General features: G+C 37.5%; 1 protein-coding gene across 4 annotated transcripts; it reads left to right on the forward strand.

Annotated features, from left to right (window-relative positions):
- Positions 1-3,730: 3,730 nt before the first annotated feature.
- LOC121880393 (kynurenine aminotransferase-like) lies at positions 3,731-17,685 on the forward strand. 4 transcript variants are annotated; one of them, XM_042387568.1, is made up of 11 exons: positions 3,731-3,832; positions 6,917-7,114; positions 7,623-7,776; positions 7,984-8,110; positions 8,357-8,466; positions 8,717-8,839; positions 11,537-11,657; positions 13,704-13,870; positions 14,487-14,673; positions 16,045-16,208; positions 17,127-17,685. In XM_042387568.1, exons 2-11 carry the CDS (start codon positions 6,924-6,926, stop codon positions 17,199-17,201), a joined length of 1,419 nt encoding a protein of 472 aa, XP_042243502.1. In that variant the 5' UTR covers positions 3,731-3,832; positions 6,917-6,923; the 3' UTR covers positions 17,202-17,685. The 4 variants fall into 4 exon arrangements, with proteins under 4 accessions (XP_042243502.1, XP_042243504.1, XP_042243505.1 ...); XM_042387570.1 differs by having other exon boundaries at positions 6,991-7,114; XM_042387571.1 differs by having other exon boundaries at positions 3,792-3,949; positions 6,991-7,114.
- Positions 17,686-18,316: the final 631 nt, after the last annotated feature.

Below are 18,316 nucleotides of genomic sequence, written 5' to 3' on the forward strand. Positions count from 1 at the left end.
AGGGTGTGTGGGTCCGCGGCAGGGGGTACTGCTGGGCCGGGGGCGGCGTCTGTGGCAGGACGGGTGTGTTGGGGTCGGTAGAACGTGGTGCTTGGGGCAGGAAGAGGAGCGGCTGTCTGCATAGAGTAGCAGAGCTGCTCTAGGGTGTCTAACCTGCGGTGTAGAGACAGTAGTTGTAGAGCCGATGAGAGCTGCCTCTGCGTGGGTAAGCCAGTCTTCCATGTTGCTTGAAGACTGGGAGAGTGATCAGTTTCTCCTCCATCCTGTGTGAGTGCGAATCTCCAGGGGTCACCATTTGGGGGGGTATGAGATATTGGTTCACACTCAGGATGGGATGGAGAAAGGAAACTCACAATGTGCTCACTGTATACATATTGTATTGGATGTACAATGCAGCTTGTTGCTGGGTAGGTAGCCTGGTAATAAGCGTTGAGTACAGATTTTACAGATTGCCCCGGAGGGGGCTAGTTTATTGGGCACCCCCTTACATCATGTGTAAGGTGAAGCGCAGAAGCGTTTACAGTGCCCAACTGGGAAGCATGCGGAGTTCATGCTTGCCTTTATGACTCATGCATTAAGGGCGTGGAAGCCTGAAGGGTCATGGGTTTTGTCAGCAAGTTACATAAAGTGACAGAATGATGAGTGTGTGGGGGGGGGAATTCCCGGTACATTTCATCTGTTTATAGCAAAGCGTGGCAGGTCCCTAATAATGTCAAGTGCCAGGCCTGTGACTAGGAGGAGGGATATCTGGTCAGGGAGGGAAGAGGTGTTGGTAACGGCTGGGGACCTGTAGGAGGAGGTCATAGGGCAAGTGAGGATGTAGTGAGGAGGGTGTGAGAGTCGGGTTGGCCACAAAGTTTACAAACAGTGCGGCCTGGCTCAGGGTTGCCAATGTACTCCCATAGGTACCTGTACCCTAGGCGCAGTCTCATGTATATAATCTGTTGAGATCGAGTCAGAGATTGATACTCTTTGTAGTGGCGGTTGGAGTCACCGGTTACAGCGTCATAGTGGCATAGTGTGACGCTGCCCCTTTGTTTCAGGTGTGTCCATTTTACGTCGAATGCTTCTCGTTGTGTGGCGTGTATGCGAGATTTGAGATGATTCAGGGAGAGGGCGAGGGTGGCTTCAATATCTTCTTCCGGTGTCGCTTCTTTGGCAAGTCGATCAACAGTGTCACAGGCAGTTATTCCTATATGTGACGGGATCCAAATAAACTTGACACGGATGTCATCAGTTTGTTCTAGCCTGGCGATGGCGGCTAGGGTGTGTTGGGCGGCAGGGGAGGAGAGGGAGGGTAATTTGAGCCTCGCTAGCGCAGAAGTGCTGTCACTGATTATCAGGAGGTTCCGGCGTTCAGTGCGAGCAAAGGTCGCCCCCTCATGAATGTCCGCGAGGATGGCTATGCTTTCAGTGTCAGTGGAGGAGGCCCAGTCGTGGACCCTGATTTTCTTGCGGGCCTGGCGCTCAGAGTAGAGAGAGCTGGGTGCTGAGGGTGCGGCTTGAGGGACGCCAAGGTGGCGAGGGTGAGGGAGCCGCCAGGCTGGCGCCGAGGAGGAGGTGTTGCTTGCTGGTGGCACTGTGTAGATAGAGAGGCTGGTCACTGCGGTGTCAGGCCTTATAAGGCAGGGTTAGGCGTGGGTAGAGAGTTGACCCCCGCTCCGTGGGCGGCGCTGGAGGCGTAGGCTGGGGAATTCGTGAAGGTTCGATGCTGTCTGGTAAATTGTTCCACGAGTTTACAATTCTCACCCCGAAAAAGTTTACCCTGAAAATTTTCCGAACTTGGAGTTCTTCAACCTCCAGCATCGACTCGACTGAATAAATTAATGCTCTCTGAGATTTTATAAACTTCAATAAATCACCCTTTGATGACCGCCTGCAGTATAAGCCAAACAAATGCGAAACACTAGTCGAACAACATTAAATATTATGATAGAACTCTGTAGATCCTGGAGAAAATCAGAACGTTATAATTATATTCCAACAACATTCACCAATAATTATATTGTAATAGCTTTCTTTTCTATACTGTACTCCCCTCATGCAGTGTCTTCAACTGGTATTAGTTTGGATTCGTATTTATATGTTCCCGGGTTTTATTTATAAGGACAGAGTTAAAAAATAATGCAAATAATTATCTTATATATACTGTTAAGACTATAAATTAGTTTGATATAACGAAGAATGAAAAATAAAAGATACAAAACCCATATCATAATTATATTTTTTCATCATTTTAAACTTATTCTTTAATGCTCGTCGGCTTCAGAGTTGCCAACTTAGCGACTTTGTAGCTAGATCTAGAGTTTTTTGTATTTTTCTAGCGACATTTTAGAGCGATTTGCGACTTGTCGCAAATCTAGAGATATCCACAGAAATCTAGCGATTTTCTGGATACTTTTGGACTGTCCATGTAAACTCAGTTTTCCTAATTTCGAGCCATAATATATAGCAACGGGGTTACAGGGACAATAAATAATAAGAAAAGTTTAATACATTTCAACAGGTCGTGGTACAGAAGGAGGGACACGTCTATTTCCTGATCACTTGATGTCAGCCCGTCCATGCATCTAACACCCTAAAACTGTGGTCAGAAGTGGCAAATTACAGAGATGCGACAGGTGAAAACCCTTACCATGATCTGGCTGAAATTGCACTCGCTGCCTTATCTCTTCCGCATTCAAACGCAGATGTAGAGCGCACATTTAGTAATATGAACTTTGTGAAATCAAAATTGCGCAACAAAATGAAACTATCGACATTAAAGGCAATTCTTACAATAAAGTATGGGTTAAAAAGACAGAACACCTGTTGTGCAAGTTATGAACTTCCTAGTGATATTTTAAGAAAGATAGGGACTGTGGAGGCATACAGTTACAAGATATCTGCACGAGAACCTGAACCAAGCACTTCACATGCTTCCAGTTCTACAGTTGTTCACACTGCCGACGACTACCAAGAGGACTGGGATGCAATTACTATTGAATAATAGGTAAGTGTTGTAGTGGCTACTCTCCCCTACAACTCCCAACTGAGCTCCGGCCGCACTCCGACCAGCCAATCAGCGTACAGCCAGCTACGCCGAGAGACTAGGTCTATGCAGAGGACGTAGGGGTACGATCGCCGACCTAGTCTCGACCATCAACCTCCAGTTCAGGATCAGAGCGTTTCACACCTTACGCTTGAGCCGCTGTGATTGGTCCGCTCGCTACGCGCAGCCCAGATCCTGATCCTGGTAAATTGTATAAATACGGCTACGCCTGCCCAGGGAGATCATCCTACACTCAGCTACTGGACCAGCAACATCTCTCTCAGCTCCTCACCTAGTCACTCCTAAGTACTGCACTGTACAACAATATATACAGGAAGCACATCGTGAGTTTCTATCCAACCTCATTCCTGAGTGAAGGTATCTACATGTACGTACGTTTGTGTGCCCATACAAAGAGATAATAGACAACTAAAGAGAATTGACAACTGGCCACAAACGGTACAACACAGTGTGCACATTAAACTTTAAAAAAAATATTATTTTTATTTTTACATAATGCATTTTATTTATACTCCGTCCATTATAGTCGGCATTATGAAAATATTATTTGCATCAAATTACTGAAGGGGGGAATAATAGCTAGCGACTTTCCATGGAAGATTTAGCGACATTTAGCTACTTTTAGGTACCAGTCTAGCGACATTTGAAAATCCGAGTTGGCAACACTGATTGTTATTATTTGTCTTGGTAGAGGCGCCGGTAAGAACCACCAGCTGCGACGACTGCTGTTCCTTTCTTGGGCATTTTGGTTTTTCTGTCTCTTGTCAAAACATTCTAAAGGTCAGCAAATACTCCTTGACGACTCAACAATTTAGTTTACTGCACTGACATCTACTATTAACTGCTGTAATCACGTTAATATTGTGGTTACCTCTTTGCTCCAACCCCCTCATTAAGGTGACATCTTATTACGTATTTCGTGTCATTGTCATATGTAGAATAGTCTCTCATGATTACATTATCTATGGTGTGGTGGATGCTTTCTAGTTTTCTTATTATCCAGTCACTATTCATTAAATTCCATTTGATGACCTTGAACAGGTGGCTGACTAGAACAGTAGTATGGCGCCGTACCTTTTTATTATTTTTATTTTTTAGAAGAATTGAGTTACACTTTATACTACCGATGGATGGGAATAAAAATTATATTCGATGCAACTTCTGTGATACCATCCCTTGAATTGGCAGACTTTGTTGAGAGAAGCAGGTTCAAGCATCACACCAGAATTTTATAATATACTTTTGGCTAGGTTAACAGTATGTCGTCACCTCTAGCATCGATGATTGTGGTCAATTTTCACTAATGCACCCTGTCTCTGTTTGGATATTAAAAATATGATTTTCCGATGTTATTTGACGAGTTTCGAACGAATTTGATACTCATTTCAGCCGGAAATCAATTGGTTTTAGATTCCCCCCACCCTACCCATTAATCTTAACGATATTTTTCGAGTAAATCACATAAATAACCTAACCTAACCTAACCTAACCTAACCTAACCTAACCTAACCTAACACTATTTTTCTGATGTAACCTACAGGTAGTAGGTAGTAGGCAGCTACCAAACAGGGAGGTACTACCACTTGGGAAGATATTGGAAGCATAATGTGTTGTCTAATGATAGACCCTACTGCCATATGGCATCACGAAAATTGTGACCAAGTACCAGGTTGCTGATCTGACTTTTTGCCTCGTTTACACTCAATTGCAGGGTCTCAACTGTTTCTCTTACTATTGACAACACAACATATATACTGTATATTGTTTCTCATTAAATTTGTTTTCAATTTGTATTTCTTTATTATTATTATTATTATTATTATTATTATTATTATTATTATTATTATTATTATTATTACATTTTCGCCCCCTAGGCCCCGATGTGGGTCAGTGACCTGTTCAGCCATACGTATCTGGTTATTCCGGTCCAACGAATGACTCAAAAGTACCCAAAAGTATATTAAATCAGAGTAAAATCTTAACGAATATATGTTTTACATCAATAAAACCTGATTAATAATGTTTTCATTGAAATGTAGTCAAAATAATTAAATAATAAACAGCGAAAAACGCTAAATTCCAAAGAGTCACCTATCCAAAATGGAGATATAATTACCGATGTTTCTGTTACTTTGGGGTATTTAACATAGCCGTATGATTTACTTTTCGTTAGGTTAGCAAAGTGCATCACGATGGATCTGAGTTATCTCCCTTGTTCACGAACTCTTTGGAATTTAGCGTTTGCCAATACTGAAAGTTTTTCGCTGTTTATTATTTCATCTTAAATTATTTTTACAAAATTACACTAAAAATATTATTAAACATGTTTTGTGTATGTATAACAGATATTCGTTAAGATTTTACCCTTATTTGCTATACGTTTGGGTACTTCTGGGTAATTCGTGGCTCCCGGTTATTCTGTTGCTAAAAAATCAAATCTCCGCTCCCGACGCATTGTTCATTGGCTAAGACAAAAACTCTTACCCAATTATAATCTCCTATCGCTGTAGCCAATAAGAAACTCCCACACCACTCCCCGCTCATACGATGTAGACGCTTAAGAAGCCAACATGAAGTCAAGGAGCACTGCGTGATGGATGGGCACACCGTCTATGTGAGACGTAAATAACAAATAGCGACACATGTGACTGACCAAATCTAATAATATTGAAAAATTAATATCTCGGTTATTCTTAATTTCCGGTGGGAATATCACGGAAGAAAAAGGTCTTAGAATTGTCTTACCGTATAAAATCAACAAATAATGCGCAAACAATAATTTTTTTTGGTGATATAAATTTTATGATTTCTTTTGGATTCAATTAATAGATGTGGGCACTGCCACCATCCAACAACTGTTGTCATATTGTCTTCTTGGTGATCGTATGTAAGCAAAGTAGATTTTTAAAAATTTTTGCATCCTGTGTACCTCCGTCAAGGCAGTGGGTTCGTAACACTCGTCTTGCCCGCGGTGCCCACAGTTTCTCTGTGGATGTCGGTCACACTAGAATAACCCATTATAGTACATCCTTCTTTCCTCACACAGCCAAACTGTGGAATGCTCTGCCTTCTTCCGTGTTTCCATATTCTTACAATCTGTTTCACTTCAAAAAGCTGGTTTTCCGGCGTCTTCGTGGTGTAGATTAATATAGTCTGTTTCTCTTCTATTTTAGATTTCTTTTTACTCTTATTACCACCCCCCCGCCCCTGGCCCTGTGGTCGATGACCTGTGCCCGGCGGGTTGACTATTCCCTTAAAAAGCAATAAAAAATTAGGTTAGGTTAAGTTATATTAGGCTCAGTTAGGTTTGGTTAGGTAGGTTAGTTTGATTCATTTTATAAAATATGAATTGATGTCCCCTATAGAAGGGGCATAAGTGCCTTATCTGCCCAAGCTACCCCAAACAAATTCATTTCTTTTCTCGTGGTATTTTCATGCTTCTGCTGTAATTTGTATCAAAGCTATGCCTATATGGTACAGGTTGTACATATCTTGGTATTTGACATGGATACTAGAATGACATGCATAATAGAAAAGCCATCAACAATATAGGTAATGATTAATATTGATAGGATAAAAATTAGAATACCCTGTACAATACTGTATTGTAACCATTAATACCTAAACAGGTGATTTTTTTATCCGAGAACCCTAAATAATTCCCATACATTAAAAACTACAATACAATATATCAGTTAGGAACCTAATATTTTGTGTAAATGTAACCTAATGTTACAGAATGACATGACATGATCCTGAGAGTTATCAAGTGTCATGTAACCCATCAGTGGTATTTAACAGTTTTCACTCGGTCATGTCATGGCACTCACAACAAACAAATGTAATTAAACATGCTATTTACAGGAGGGTGATGTTGAATTTGATACGTCAGGCAACTGTAAGAAGTATAAGTGTTCAGCCTTATATTTTTGCTCCAGTGGTGAGCAGTTGCAGTAGTCCTTTGCCATCACTCAGAAGTAGATCACAGTCCTGCACCATGGCCACAGTGGCATCTCCCCCAGCTATAGCAACAAAGACGAATGGCATTGAGAAGAGTGTGTGGTAAGACAGTTCTCTTTCTTGTATTATTGAGATTATTTTCATGCATTTCTTAAGGTATGGTTAACTGCCCCCCAGCTTCTTCATTCTCCGAGTTATTCAGTTTTCTTTGTGGCTGAAGGCCCTCATTGTTGTGTGCGTTGTCCTCTCATGTATTTCGAGATTCCCATACTTTTACATTTTACTCCTTTTTTTCAAACTGAATTTTGCACATTGGTGAACTATTTCTTTATTCTGATATAGAAAATTTACATGAAATTTTTTGTTCATTTTGATATTATTGATAATGCACCATTATTTCCTCCTTTGCTTTTTCTTGGTTGCAAATTATATGTCATTTAACAGTTATAATTTTATTTTATTTTTTATTTTTTTTGTGAACAGCAGCACTATCAATATGTCAAGTTTTATGGATGAAAATAGAGTCGGTGAATGGGTTGTTCACTGTAAAAGGTTATCGCAAAAATTAATAATATTGTTCACTGTAGTTTAATAATTATTGTTTTCATAGGGTTGAGCTCATTCAGTTGGCATTAGAAGTGAAGCCTCTGAACCTTGGTCAAGGCTTCCCAGATTTTGCTGCTCCAGATACTGTCAGGAAAGCCCTTGCTGAAGCTTGCTCAAGTGATACCAATGTTCTGCTCAACCAATACACCCGCGGTTTTGTAAGTTGATTCATTATCAATGTTTATGTCTTGCCATCAAATTTCTAAATGTCTAAATACGATTGCCATTTGTAAATTCATACCCTGTGCATAACCCATGCTTAATCCTTCATTCACGTCTGTTTATATTCTTGGGCTAGACTTCAGCTTTAGTGCAGTGGATCCTGTTACTATTTCTTGTACACTACTGATTTTTTGGTGTTTTAGGGTCATCCTCGTTTGGTGAATGCTCTGTCCAAGCTGTACTCCAAGCTGATTGGTAGGGAGATCAACCCTCTGAACGAAGTTCTGGTCACTGCAGGAGCTTATGAGGCCCTCTTTGTCACCATCATGGGTTAGTTGATTTTTCTGCTTTGAAACTCACGTAGAATATAATTTTCATGATTATATAAGTGTAATGTTGATATTTACATCCAAGTGGAGGAGTACACAAGGGAAAGGTCTCATGAAGGCATCAGCCAGCCATGTTTAAATGGATGACTTTGAGGCTTTATTTTGTCCTGGTTGCCCAGAAAAACAATTTTATGTATTGGTTATAAATGATTAGATATGTCAGTAATAATCATAATTTTTTTTACAGGATTGGTGAATAAGGGTGATGAAGTAATTATCATTGAGCCATTCTTTGACTGCTATATGCCTCAAGTTAAATTGGCTGGTGGAACTCCTGTCTTTGTGCCTCTCTGTCCTGTAAGTTCTACTACAGTACTTAGACCATATAAATTGCAGATAACAATAGATTTTAAAAGAATTAATTCTTAATTATACCAGTAAGACTAATGTTGATTGTATTTTTAACCAGAATGCTGTAAACATTCATTAGCTCTTGAAACAATTTATACTTGTTCAGTAGTTAGTTTTGGTGAATTACTGTATCAGGATCTTGTGTATTCAAATGAAATTAAGGTACAGTTTCCCAATTTTTGTCTTGTTTGAGCAGAAGAAGACTGAAGGAGTGACATCATCAGGAGATTGGGTGTTGGACCCCACAGAATTAGGTAATGCCTTCACGGACAAGACAAAGGCAATTATAGTAAATACACCAAATAATCCACTGGGAAAGGTAAGGTGTACTTGTTTTTTCTCCATATTACCAGATAAGTACTGTATGTATTTAGCTTCTTAATGTATCACTCAGGTCTCTTATGTACCTAACCTCATTTGGTGTGAAGTAATGCCATCCCAGTCACTGGAAAAGGTTGTACTGTAATTGTATATCTGCCCTGTGGAGGAAGATCATGATGTATAATCAAGGACAACGATACAGAACTGACTGCTTGTGAAGGGTATCACCATATAATAGGGTTCCAGAGTAAGGTTCCCCCCCCCCCTCAAAAAAAAAAATGGAATAAAATCACTAGATCCAGGCATTTAAAATACAGTAGTACCCCGATTTACGCGGTCAATTGAACCCACAGGATACCGGGAAAAGTGAAAACCGCGTAAAGTGAACAACAGAACATATGGGATTAATTCCAATAGAGACTGGCCCGACCCCCAAATTCCACTTTTTCTGACACAATACCTATGTTGTAGTAAAAATAACATCTAAATTTTATGATGGTATGCTCACACAATTAATATTTAAGAGAAATACAGTCGCCAGGTTAATGTCCATTCAAATAATGGACTCAAATCCCCCCCCCCCTCTTCCCAGCTCACTAGCTCCTACCTCCCTAAGAAATGTTTGGGTGAAACCACTAGATTTTAACGTTTAGTAATAAATAATACCTCAGACTAAAGTTAGGATAATGTAATTGACATTTCTGGATTCCTTGCAGGTCAGGGAATATTTTGAATGTAAACTTCATATATTTGGCACAAAAGATAAAATATTTGCTCTGTGTAAACCAAATTATTACATTAGATCTAAAATTTGTATGCCTAATGCAAAATCCATGTTGTTTATATTCAAAATGATCATCATATTGTAAGAATTCCAGCAATGTAAATTATATTCTGGCAGGGTAATTTGTATGAATTTTATGAGCTAAATAAAAAAAAAAAATTATACTTCACTGCGTATTTGAGTAGATGCACCGCGGAAAGTGAAAGTCCGGTTCTGGCCAAGTACCGTGTAAATGAGAAAATAGAATTGCAAATGAGAAATTGCGGAAAGTGAAACCGTGTAAGCGTGTAAAGCGGGGTACAGGTTGTACCTCTCTAGTCCGGCAACCTCGGGACCTGACCGGTGCCGGACCATGGAAATTCACCCTTTTCCTGGATAGATAGTGACTTGTGCTTATGCCTGGAAGCACTAGCACCACTTTCTCTGTGTCATGGTCTCTTTGAAGACATATTGAAGGGTTAAATGTCGTATAGTAGCTTCTCAAATTTCGTGAGTTTTTAATTCTTAACGTATTTTATTGGAACACACAAAAAAATAAATAAATAAAAATTCTGACGGGGAAACTTGAATTTTGACGGGTTTGAACGGCCCGCCAACGTGCAGACGACGGGCATAATCGTGTAAACAGCGTCATTTCTCTTATGTACAAAAGATTCATTATTGTTTATTACTGAATGTCTTTTTTATTGAATTAATGTTTATGTGTGCAAAATGAGCAATACAATTAATTAATAATACGTAGAATATTAAAACACACGAAGAAATGACACAGCATTGTTTCCGTTGATTACAAAACCAGTGACTGACTGGTTCTACATATAAAACTGAAGAAAATAAGACCTTGGTTGTAGCTGTAGTAAAATTAATATGGTTGTTTTAAGTAATGTTATTTAATGTTAATAAATGGAACAATAGAAGTAGCTAACGATAATGGTAAAGAAAATGAGAGATCGCATATGTAAGTGCGCATGCGCACACGTGAAAACATATCGTCATTACTTTACATAAGAATATGAAAGCAACACTTATTTACTGTTCGTATATATTTTAATTAATGTTTCTGAATTTGTTTTTATTGAATTAATGTACATGTGTGCAAAATTAACAATACAATTTATTAATAATACGTGGAATATTAGAGGAGACGAGACGGCTGCCGGCATTGTTTATGTTAAAGCTTACGAAACCAGTGACTGATTGGTTCTACATATAAAACTGAAGAAAATAAGACCCTGAGTTTAGCTGTAGTAAAATTAATGTAAAAAATGAATATGGTTGCTTGAAGTACCTGTAATGTTATTTAATGTTAATAAATGGAACAATATAAGTAGCTAACCATTAATGGTAAAAAAAAAAGTGAGACTGCTCGTATGTAAGTGCGCACATGTGAAAATATATCGTCATTACTCTACATAAGAATATGAAAGCAACACTTATTTACTGCTCATATATATTGAAGGGTTAAATGTTGTACTCTGTATAGACAAGCAGAGAGAGAGAGAGAGAGAGCAGCCGAACTGCTGGATGTAAACAAACCTTAATTTCCCGCGGCTTTTTTTTTTTAAGGGGATTAGCCCACCCGGGCATAGGTCACTGACCCACATTGGGGCCTGAGGGGCAAAAATTTAATACTCCTGTAATAATAATAATAATTCAGATAAGTAAAAAAAAAACCCTGCCTATCTACCTATTGGACAAACTAAAATCGTTCCGGACCACGGGAGTTTCCGGACCACAGAATGCCGGACTAGAGAGGTACAACCTGTAATACTGTACTGAGGAGTTTTCAGGGCCAAATTGAAAATTGCCACAAGTAACCTATATCTGTCTGGTTTTATTTGACTCCACTGTTTATTATCATAGGAGAAAGTTGATTGTTCTCTTGAAGATGAAATGTAATTGACTCAACAGGTATACAAACGTGAGGAGCTGATGATGATTGCAGATTTGTGCAAGAAACATAACAGCATTGCCATAATGGATGAAGTTTATGAATGGATGACCTACACTGGGCAGGAGCATGTTCGAATGGGTTAGTAAACTTTCACAGTACTGTACATGTATTTGCTTAATATTTTGAAAATGATTTGTAAGCATTAAAGCCTCGTACAATTATTAGGGGTGTTACTATGCAGTATGAAGTTAGGACTGGACAGTGATGTTGTGTGGGGATAAGGGAAGTTTATGTTCTGTAGATGTTGTTTTTGACTTAGGAGTTTCACCTTGGCTCACCACCTATTAATTGTCTGGTTTATGTGTTGCGGGAGGTGCGGGAGGTATGGAATTTTGAGGTTACCAGTCTGTGGCTTTTAAGTGGCATGGACTGTACCATTAAATCAATAATTTTTTGAGCATACTATTCTTAAGTTGTCTTATACTGCATAGGTTGATTCCCATATAAATTTACATTATACTGTATAAAGCTGAAGCAAATGTTTAACCTTTAACCACACTGTATCAGCTTTACTTACCAATTTAAGTACTGTATTGTAAGCTGAAGTAAAGTTTTTAATCTTGTTTTATTCTAGAATATTGCTATGGAAAATGATGGTGTAATCCACTCTCAAATTCTCTTCAGGAATTCTTTATAATCCTGGATGCAAATGTTTTAGATCATCCTTACTGTATAATGCTATGCAGCGGTCCCTCGGTTAACGAACACAATTCGTTCCACCGAGTCGTTTGTTAACCGAATCTATCGTTTTAATGGGATATTGGGTACAGTGGGGTATGCTATAACGAACGGATCCTACTACGAATATTCCTATAACGAATGGTTTTACCTATAAAATTGAGAATGCTATAACGAACGAAACTCCTACAACTAACATTATTTTAAAAAAAATTTTTTTTTTTTTTTTTTACTAATTTATTGTTTTTTTATTACAAATATTAATGATATTCTTTATTTCAGGGGTTTAGATGCATATTTATGCACTTTTTTACAATTTTTACAATTTTATATTATATTTTTCAGTGTTAAGTGGTTGTATTTGGGGGCCTGGAACGGATTAATCCTATAACGAACGAATGCTATAACGAACAAGGTTCTAGAACCAATTAGATTCGTTATAGCATACCCCACTGTAATAGGTTCCAGCTCACAGAAAAGTACATACAAAGTAAAAAAAAAATGCAGTAAAGTACACTTACTTTAAGGTGTGTATGTAAAAGGTTCCTGGTTGATGATGATGGGAATTAGAAGTTGGGGTGGAGGAGAAGGGAGAAGAGAAGGAAGTGGGGATGGAGGAGAAATCACCTTTCAGGGGATCCAGGCTTGATGCAGTCATTTCACCAATAAAATTTTAAGTTCACTTGGTGTAATTAAAGATTATTTTATTTAAATCAACACTGCGCTATATATTATCAATATGTTAACTAAATTTCAGAATGACCAATAATTTTAATGTAAAAATACAAAAATATTCAAGACACCAACAAAATCGATGTTCACTCCACTGTAAACAAAGCCAAACTGACGCCTGGTGGGTGAATCAAGCGGCTGATGGGCACACAAGAAACTAGTTCCCTGTACTGCATATACATGTATTATCAATATGTTAACTAAATTTTAAAATGATTAATAATTTTAGTATAAAAAATGCAAAAAATATTAAAGAGCACAACTTTCTTGATAATTACTCCACTGGAAACGAATGTAAACATAGAACAGATTACTGAATTGGCAGACTAGCCCATTAACTGATCTGCTGACGCTCACAACAAAACGTGTTTGTCGTAAGGATTTTGTTAATCAAAGTTTTGTTTGTTAACCGAATTGAAGATCCTAATGGGAGGTAATTCGTTAACCGAAATTTCGTTACTTGAACCGTTCGTTAGCCGAGGGACCACTGTATAAGATAAAGCTATTGTTAGAAATTAATTTTCCAAAGCTGCTTGAAAATACTATAGGCTAAAATGAATTAAAGCTTTTAGGCTACCATGCACAACTTTCTGCTATAAGAGTTGACTGGACACATTTTGGAAATTTATGTGCATACTTTTATTAGTGATGTTAACTTTACTTTTGTAAGATACCATAGAAATTGTTTGATTCATTTTTCATCTTTCTATGCAGCCACACTACCAGGAATGTGGGAGCGCACAATATCCATCGGCTCAGCTGGAAAGACCTTTTCCGTGACTGGTTGGAAAATTGGATGGGCTTATGGCCCTGCCAATTTGATGAAAGGGCTTCAAGTAGTTCATCAACACTCAGTTTATACTTGTACCACACCTGTTCAGGTAAATTTTAATATATTTTAGGATAAGGGTTTAATGAAATGGATTTAATTTAGAAAGATTTGAAAGATTAGTAATAGATACATGAGAGAGCTGCAAGGATAGCACTGCTCTTCAAATATATGTGAGTAGAAAGTGTGAATAGAATGATATGTTATGATGATTACCAGTGAGCAAGCAACATGAAGGTACACACACTCCAGAAGGTATCTTTACGGGTGTGTTTTAGACAATATTACACGAAGTAACTCTTGAAATAAAGTTTGATGTTCATTTTGTTACATTAATAAACCATTAATATACTGACTGGTTCTAGAGTCAGTTGTACCTCAGTGGCCACAAAGAGCAGATGTGTGCTTTTTCCACCAATTATCGATCTGATGATGGAACCAAACACTCTTTTTACCTATTGAAACAAAGTACTGTATCCTCATTTTCAAATTCTGCATTTGTGAGGTCTTCCAAGAATAGACTAGTGACCCTCATGAATGTAGAGGGTTTACTGTCTTTTAAGCTTTCCTTTGGAAATTTGTTTTCATCTGTTTTCTTTCATTACAGTATGTTCTTATATATCAGACAATATTTCTGTTGAGGTTTACTGTACTCTATCATCTTGCAGGAGGCTGTGGGTCAAGGATTTGAAATAGAAATTCAACGGTATGGAACACCTGACTGCTATTTCCAATCACTGCCTGCAGAGCTTGAAGTGAAGCGTAATAATATTGTTAAGATTCTCACTGAGGCTGGACTCAATCCCATAGTTCCAGAGGGCGGGTATTTCATCTTGGCTGATGTCCGGAATATAAGTAAGCGATGCATAATATTGGTGATATACCATATGATACATTACAATTTCAACTTTGAAAAAATAATCTATCTTTTTTACTGTAGAGTTGAGTTGCTTTGATGTTTATTACTTTGTCTGTCTGCTATTGTTACTGTTCTCTGACTTTGATGGAGGATTCATTAACCTATTTGGCATCAATCACGGATATATCCACGATAAGCAATAGGTGTCCGTGATGAAATTTTACCAGTACTTCAAAGAATTATTCGCAGTACAAGTAGCCTTTTTTTTATTATTTTTTTCAAGCACCTCTAGACCTATGTTTTGACAAAAAACATCACAGGAACATGTGTCAATTACTGCCTGAATTGCAAGCATGCAGCATTTCATGTAGGCAACATTTCCTGTTCCGTGAAGAGGCTGCTGAGCTCACTCTTTAATAAGAGTGTGTGGTGTGTGTGTGTATTATACATGTGTATATATAAGTGTACAGTATATATATGTATGTGTGTTTGTGACAGTAAACTGGTGATAATGATGATTCAGTTGGAGATAGTTTATCCAACTAAAATTCAGTGTAACATCTACATGCAGTCTTCAAGCACATTTTTATGGTTGGTAACCCTTAAATGTAACTGTAGAGTATAATTTCTGGATCAGATATTGTTGTGGTCACTGCTCTTCGATTTAATTTGGAAAAAATAGTTTTAGAATTTGTCATTCATATTTCCTCATTAGATGTTAGATATTTATGTTAAATACAAGCAGTAAGTACTCCACTTGCTGGATGATAAATCAGCATGAAGAATTTGTCAGTACAGTTTAGGGTTTTGGTTTTGATAGTCTCATATTTAAATAAACATAAATTTACAGTGAGTCAACCGCATTAAAAGTACAGTACCTGAAAGTTTACAAACCTAGAATTTTTTGGATAAGAAAAGTATATGTATGTATGTAGTGGTATCACCGTTGGATGGGACAATTGGTGCAGAGCACTTCCGGGAATGGGAGATTTCTGGGTAACGAGATGACTCTCAAACTTGAAAAAAATTCCGTCATCCCCGGAATTTTCAGGGTAACGGAAGAATGTTCTCGGAAGTTCCAGAAATTGCTCATTACATCTCTCGAATCCGGAAAAATATCCCCCATCCCTGGAATTTTCTGGGCATTGGGAAAATTACCTTGGAATTTTCCTAAAAATGTGTTCCTCGGAAAATCGTTCCCAGAGCCGGAATTTTCTGGAAAACTCCGGCTTTGGGAATGATTTTCCAAGAAAATTTCAATTCCGGCTCTCAGAGTTCTGGGTTTGAGGGATTCCGGCTAATGGAGACTCTGTATTACTGTATTATTTTTTACAGAAAATAATATATTTTCTTTTCTGTCAATGCAGCAAGTAAGATTGATATAGGTGGTGATTCCAATGAACGCAAAGACTTCCGATTTGTTAAGTGGCTGTCTCGTAACCGCAAGCTTCAGGGTATTCCACCATCAGCCTTCTACTCTCCTGAACATGGTGACATTGGAGAGAACTACATTCGCTTCTGTTTCATAAAAGTCAGTTAAATGTTTTTCCTGAATTATGTTTTTAAGTGAAGCTTTGTAAAGATTCCTTGAAATTTCAGTCTTTTAACACTTATTATGCACATTAGTTTATTGTCAATATGTAAGACTTGTTATAACTAAGCTAATACATTTGTGCAAACATAGCAAAAGAGTCAACCAATCTTTTATAGGGGGTTACTGTGTGATTTTAGTACTGTGTCTTTTATTGCCTATCCAGGGTTCTATCCAGTAGATATACTTTGTCAAAACAGATATACTTCATCATCGTTTACTGTGTTGAATTATTTTAGGTATTGTTCCCTTTCAGCAGTTTTAATATTAGTTTTCTATTTTTTAAGGGATCATAATTCTGAATGTAAATAGCTTCTTGAGCAGTTTGTGATTATTTTGGGACACTAGTCATTGTTACACATGTCATTTTTGGGTGATATTGACCCTTTGGTTACCCCACAATAAAACATTGTCTTGTCTCTGTTTTTGTAGGGGTTTTCTTCACTTTCAACATAATGACCAAAGACTGTCTCTAGAAAATTTGTTTATACTTGGTAATCTGACAAGCTTGGGGTTTAGAGGGACATCATGAAACTTTTACTATTTTCTTTAAATGGAAATTACTATCTTTTTCTTTAAAGTTGTACCTTAATTTGTTTCATGAACTGCTCTGTATCTTATACTGTAGTCTTGCATATGCATCTACAATTATAGGTTTTGAAATAAGTTGTCCTGTAATCAGTCTTTTTGTACATCAAACCTACGTTAACAGCTGGAATACATATGAGGCAGACTTTGTACATTTGTTCCTTTCTTTTCCTTGTCATTCACTCCTTTCTACATTCCCTATACTGTACTGTATCCCTTTTTTATGTTTCTCACTCGCATTTTTTAATTTTTTCTTTTATCAATCCCCAGGAGGATGAAAATCTAGAGAAGGCTGGAGAGATCTTGAGGACCCTGAAGAAAGACATTGATGAGGGAAAAGTGTAAGCAACTGCCTGAGTCTTAGAAAAAGTGATCCATTTGAAGAATGTTGAAGAAATAGATTTCATATTGGACTTATAACCATATTTGAAAGTTGCAAATAAAGGAGTATAGATATTATACATAAGTCTCCAAGAATATTTTTATGGTTAAATTATAATATGTGTTTGATGAAAGACTTCAGAAAAATTTAATAATAATTTAAGAGGAGGATCCGAAAATTTGCAATTGTGTTAAGGACTATATTAATGTTGGGTTGCTGTTTTGGACTGCTAGAGACTTTAGTTCATTGTACCACATAACTGCATTCTCTCTCAACCATAACATAGTGTATTATGTACAGTACATTCTTCTATAGCCCCATATTTTTTTACAGGGGAAACTACTTAGTTTGAAAATAACAATAACCATGAGTATGAAGATTTTTTTTAGAAAATGTTGCAGTCAAACTTCATTTGTATACTTCTGTACTTATAAAATATCTACCTAACTTCTGTGAGTTACTGTACCTAACATAAGTGGGAAAGATTATACAGAAGGTCACAAATACTGTATACACCTGGCATACCTTTTCGATGCTGTGACTCTTGAATAAGATTGAGCTGTCAGTAGAATTTTTGTTTTTTCATGAATTGTCCATAAGTGGTCAATCTTTTAAATAATCTGTGAAAGTTTACTGGTGCATGTGTTTCTTGTTGATTTAATATAGATAGAGAATAAAATGATTCAGAGTATTGTTACAGTAATACCTCGCTTTACACGGTCAATTGAACCCACGGAGGCCCGCGTAAAGTGAACAACAGAACATATGGGATTAATTGAAATAGAGACTGGGCCGACCCCCAAACTCCACTTTTTCCCGACAATACGTACGTTTTAGTAAAAATAACATCTTAACTTTATGATGGTATGCACACACACACATATATAGATGAGAAATATCAATAAGAGAATAATATACTGTACCAGGTAAAAAAAACAAGGTTTAACACATGTCATGGTAGGTTAGGTTAGAAAAAATCAAGGTTTAACGCTTACATAAGGTTAGGCTATGTTTTAAAAAATCAAGGTTTAACACTTACGTAAGGTTAGGTTATTAAACTTTTATCCTCTTCGCCACT

This window comes from Homarus americanus, unplaced genomic scaffold (assembly GCF_018991925.1).
Source record: "Homarus americanus isolate GMGI-L3 unplaced genomic scaffold, GMGI_Hamer_2.0 scaffold50165, whole genome shotgun sequence".
Lineage (NCBI taxonomy): Eukaryota > Metazoa > Arthropoda > Malacostraca > Decapoda > Nephropidae > Homarus > Homarus americanus.

What these genes read in the sequence shown, in the direction of transcription:
- LOC121880393 (XM_042387568.1), top strand. Translation starts at nt 6,924, where the DNA reads ATGTTGAATTTGATACGTCAGGCAACTGTAAGAAGTATAAGTGTTCAG. An exon ending in GGCATTGAGAAGAGTGTGTG is followed by an intron (nt 7,115 to 7,622) that starts GTAAGACAGTTC and finishes TTGTTTTCATAG; the next exon opens with GGTTGAGCTCATTCAGTTGG. An exon ending in TTCGCTTCTGTTTCATAAAA is followed by an intron (nt 16,209 to 17,126) that starts GTCAGTTAAATG and finishes ATCAATCCCCAG; the next exon opens with GAGGATGAAAATCTAGAGAA.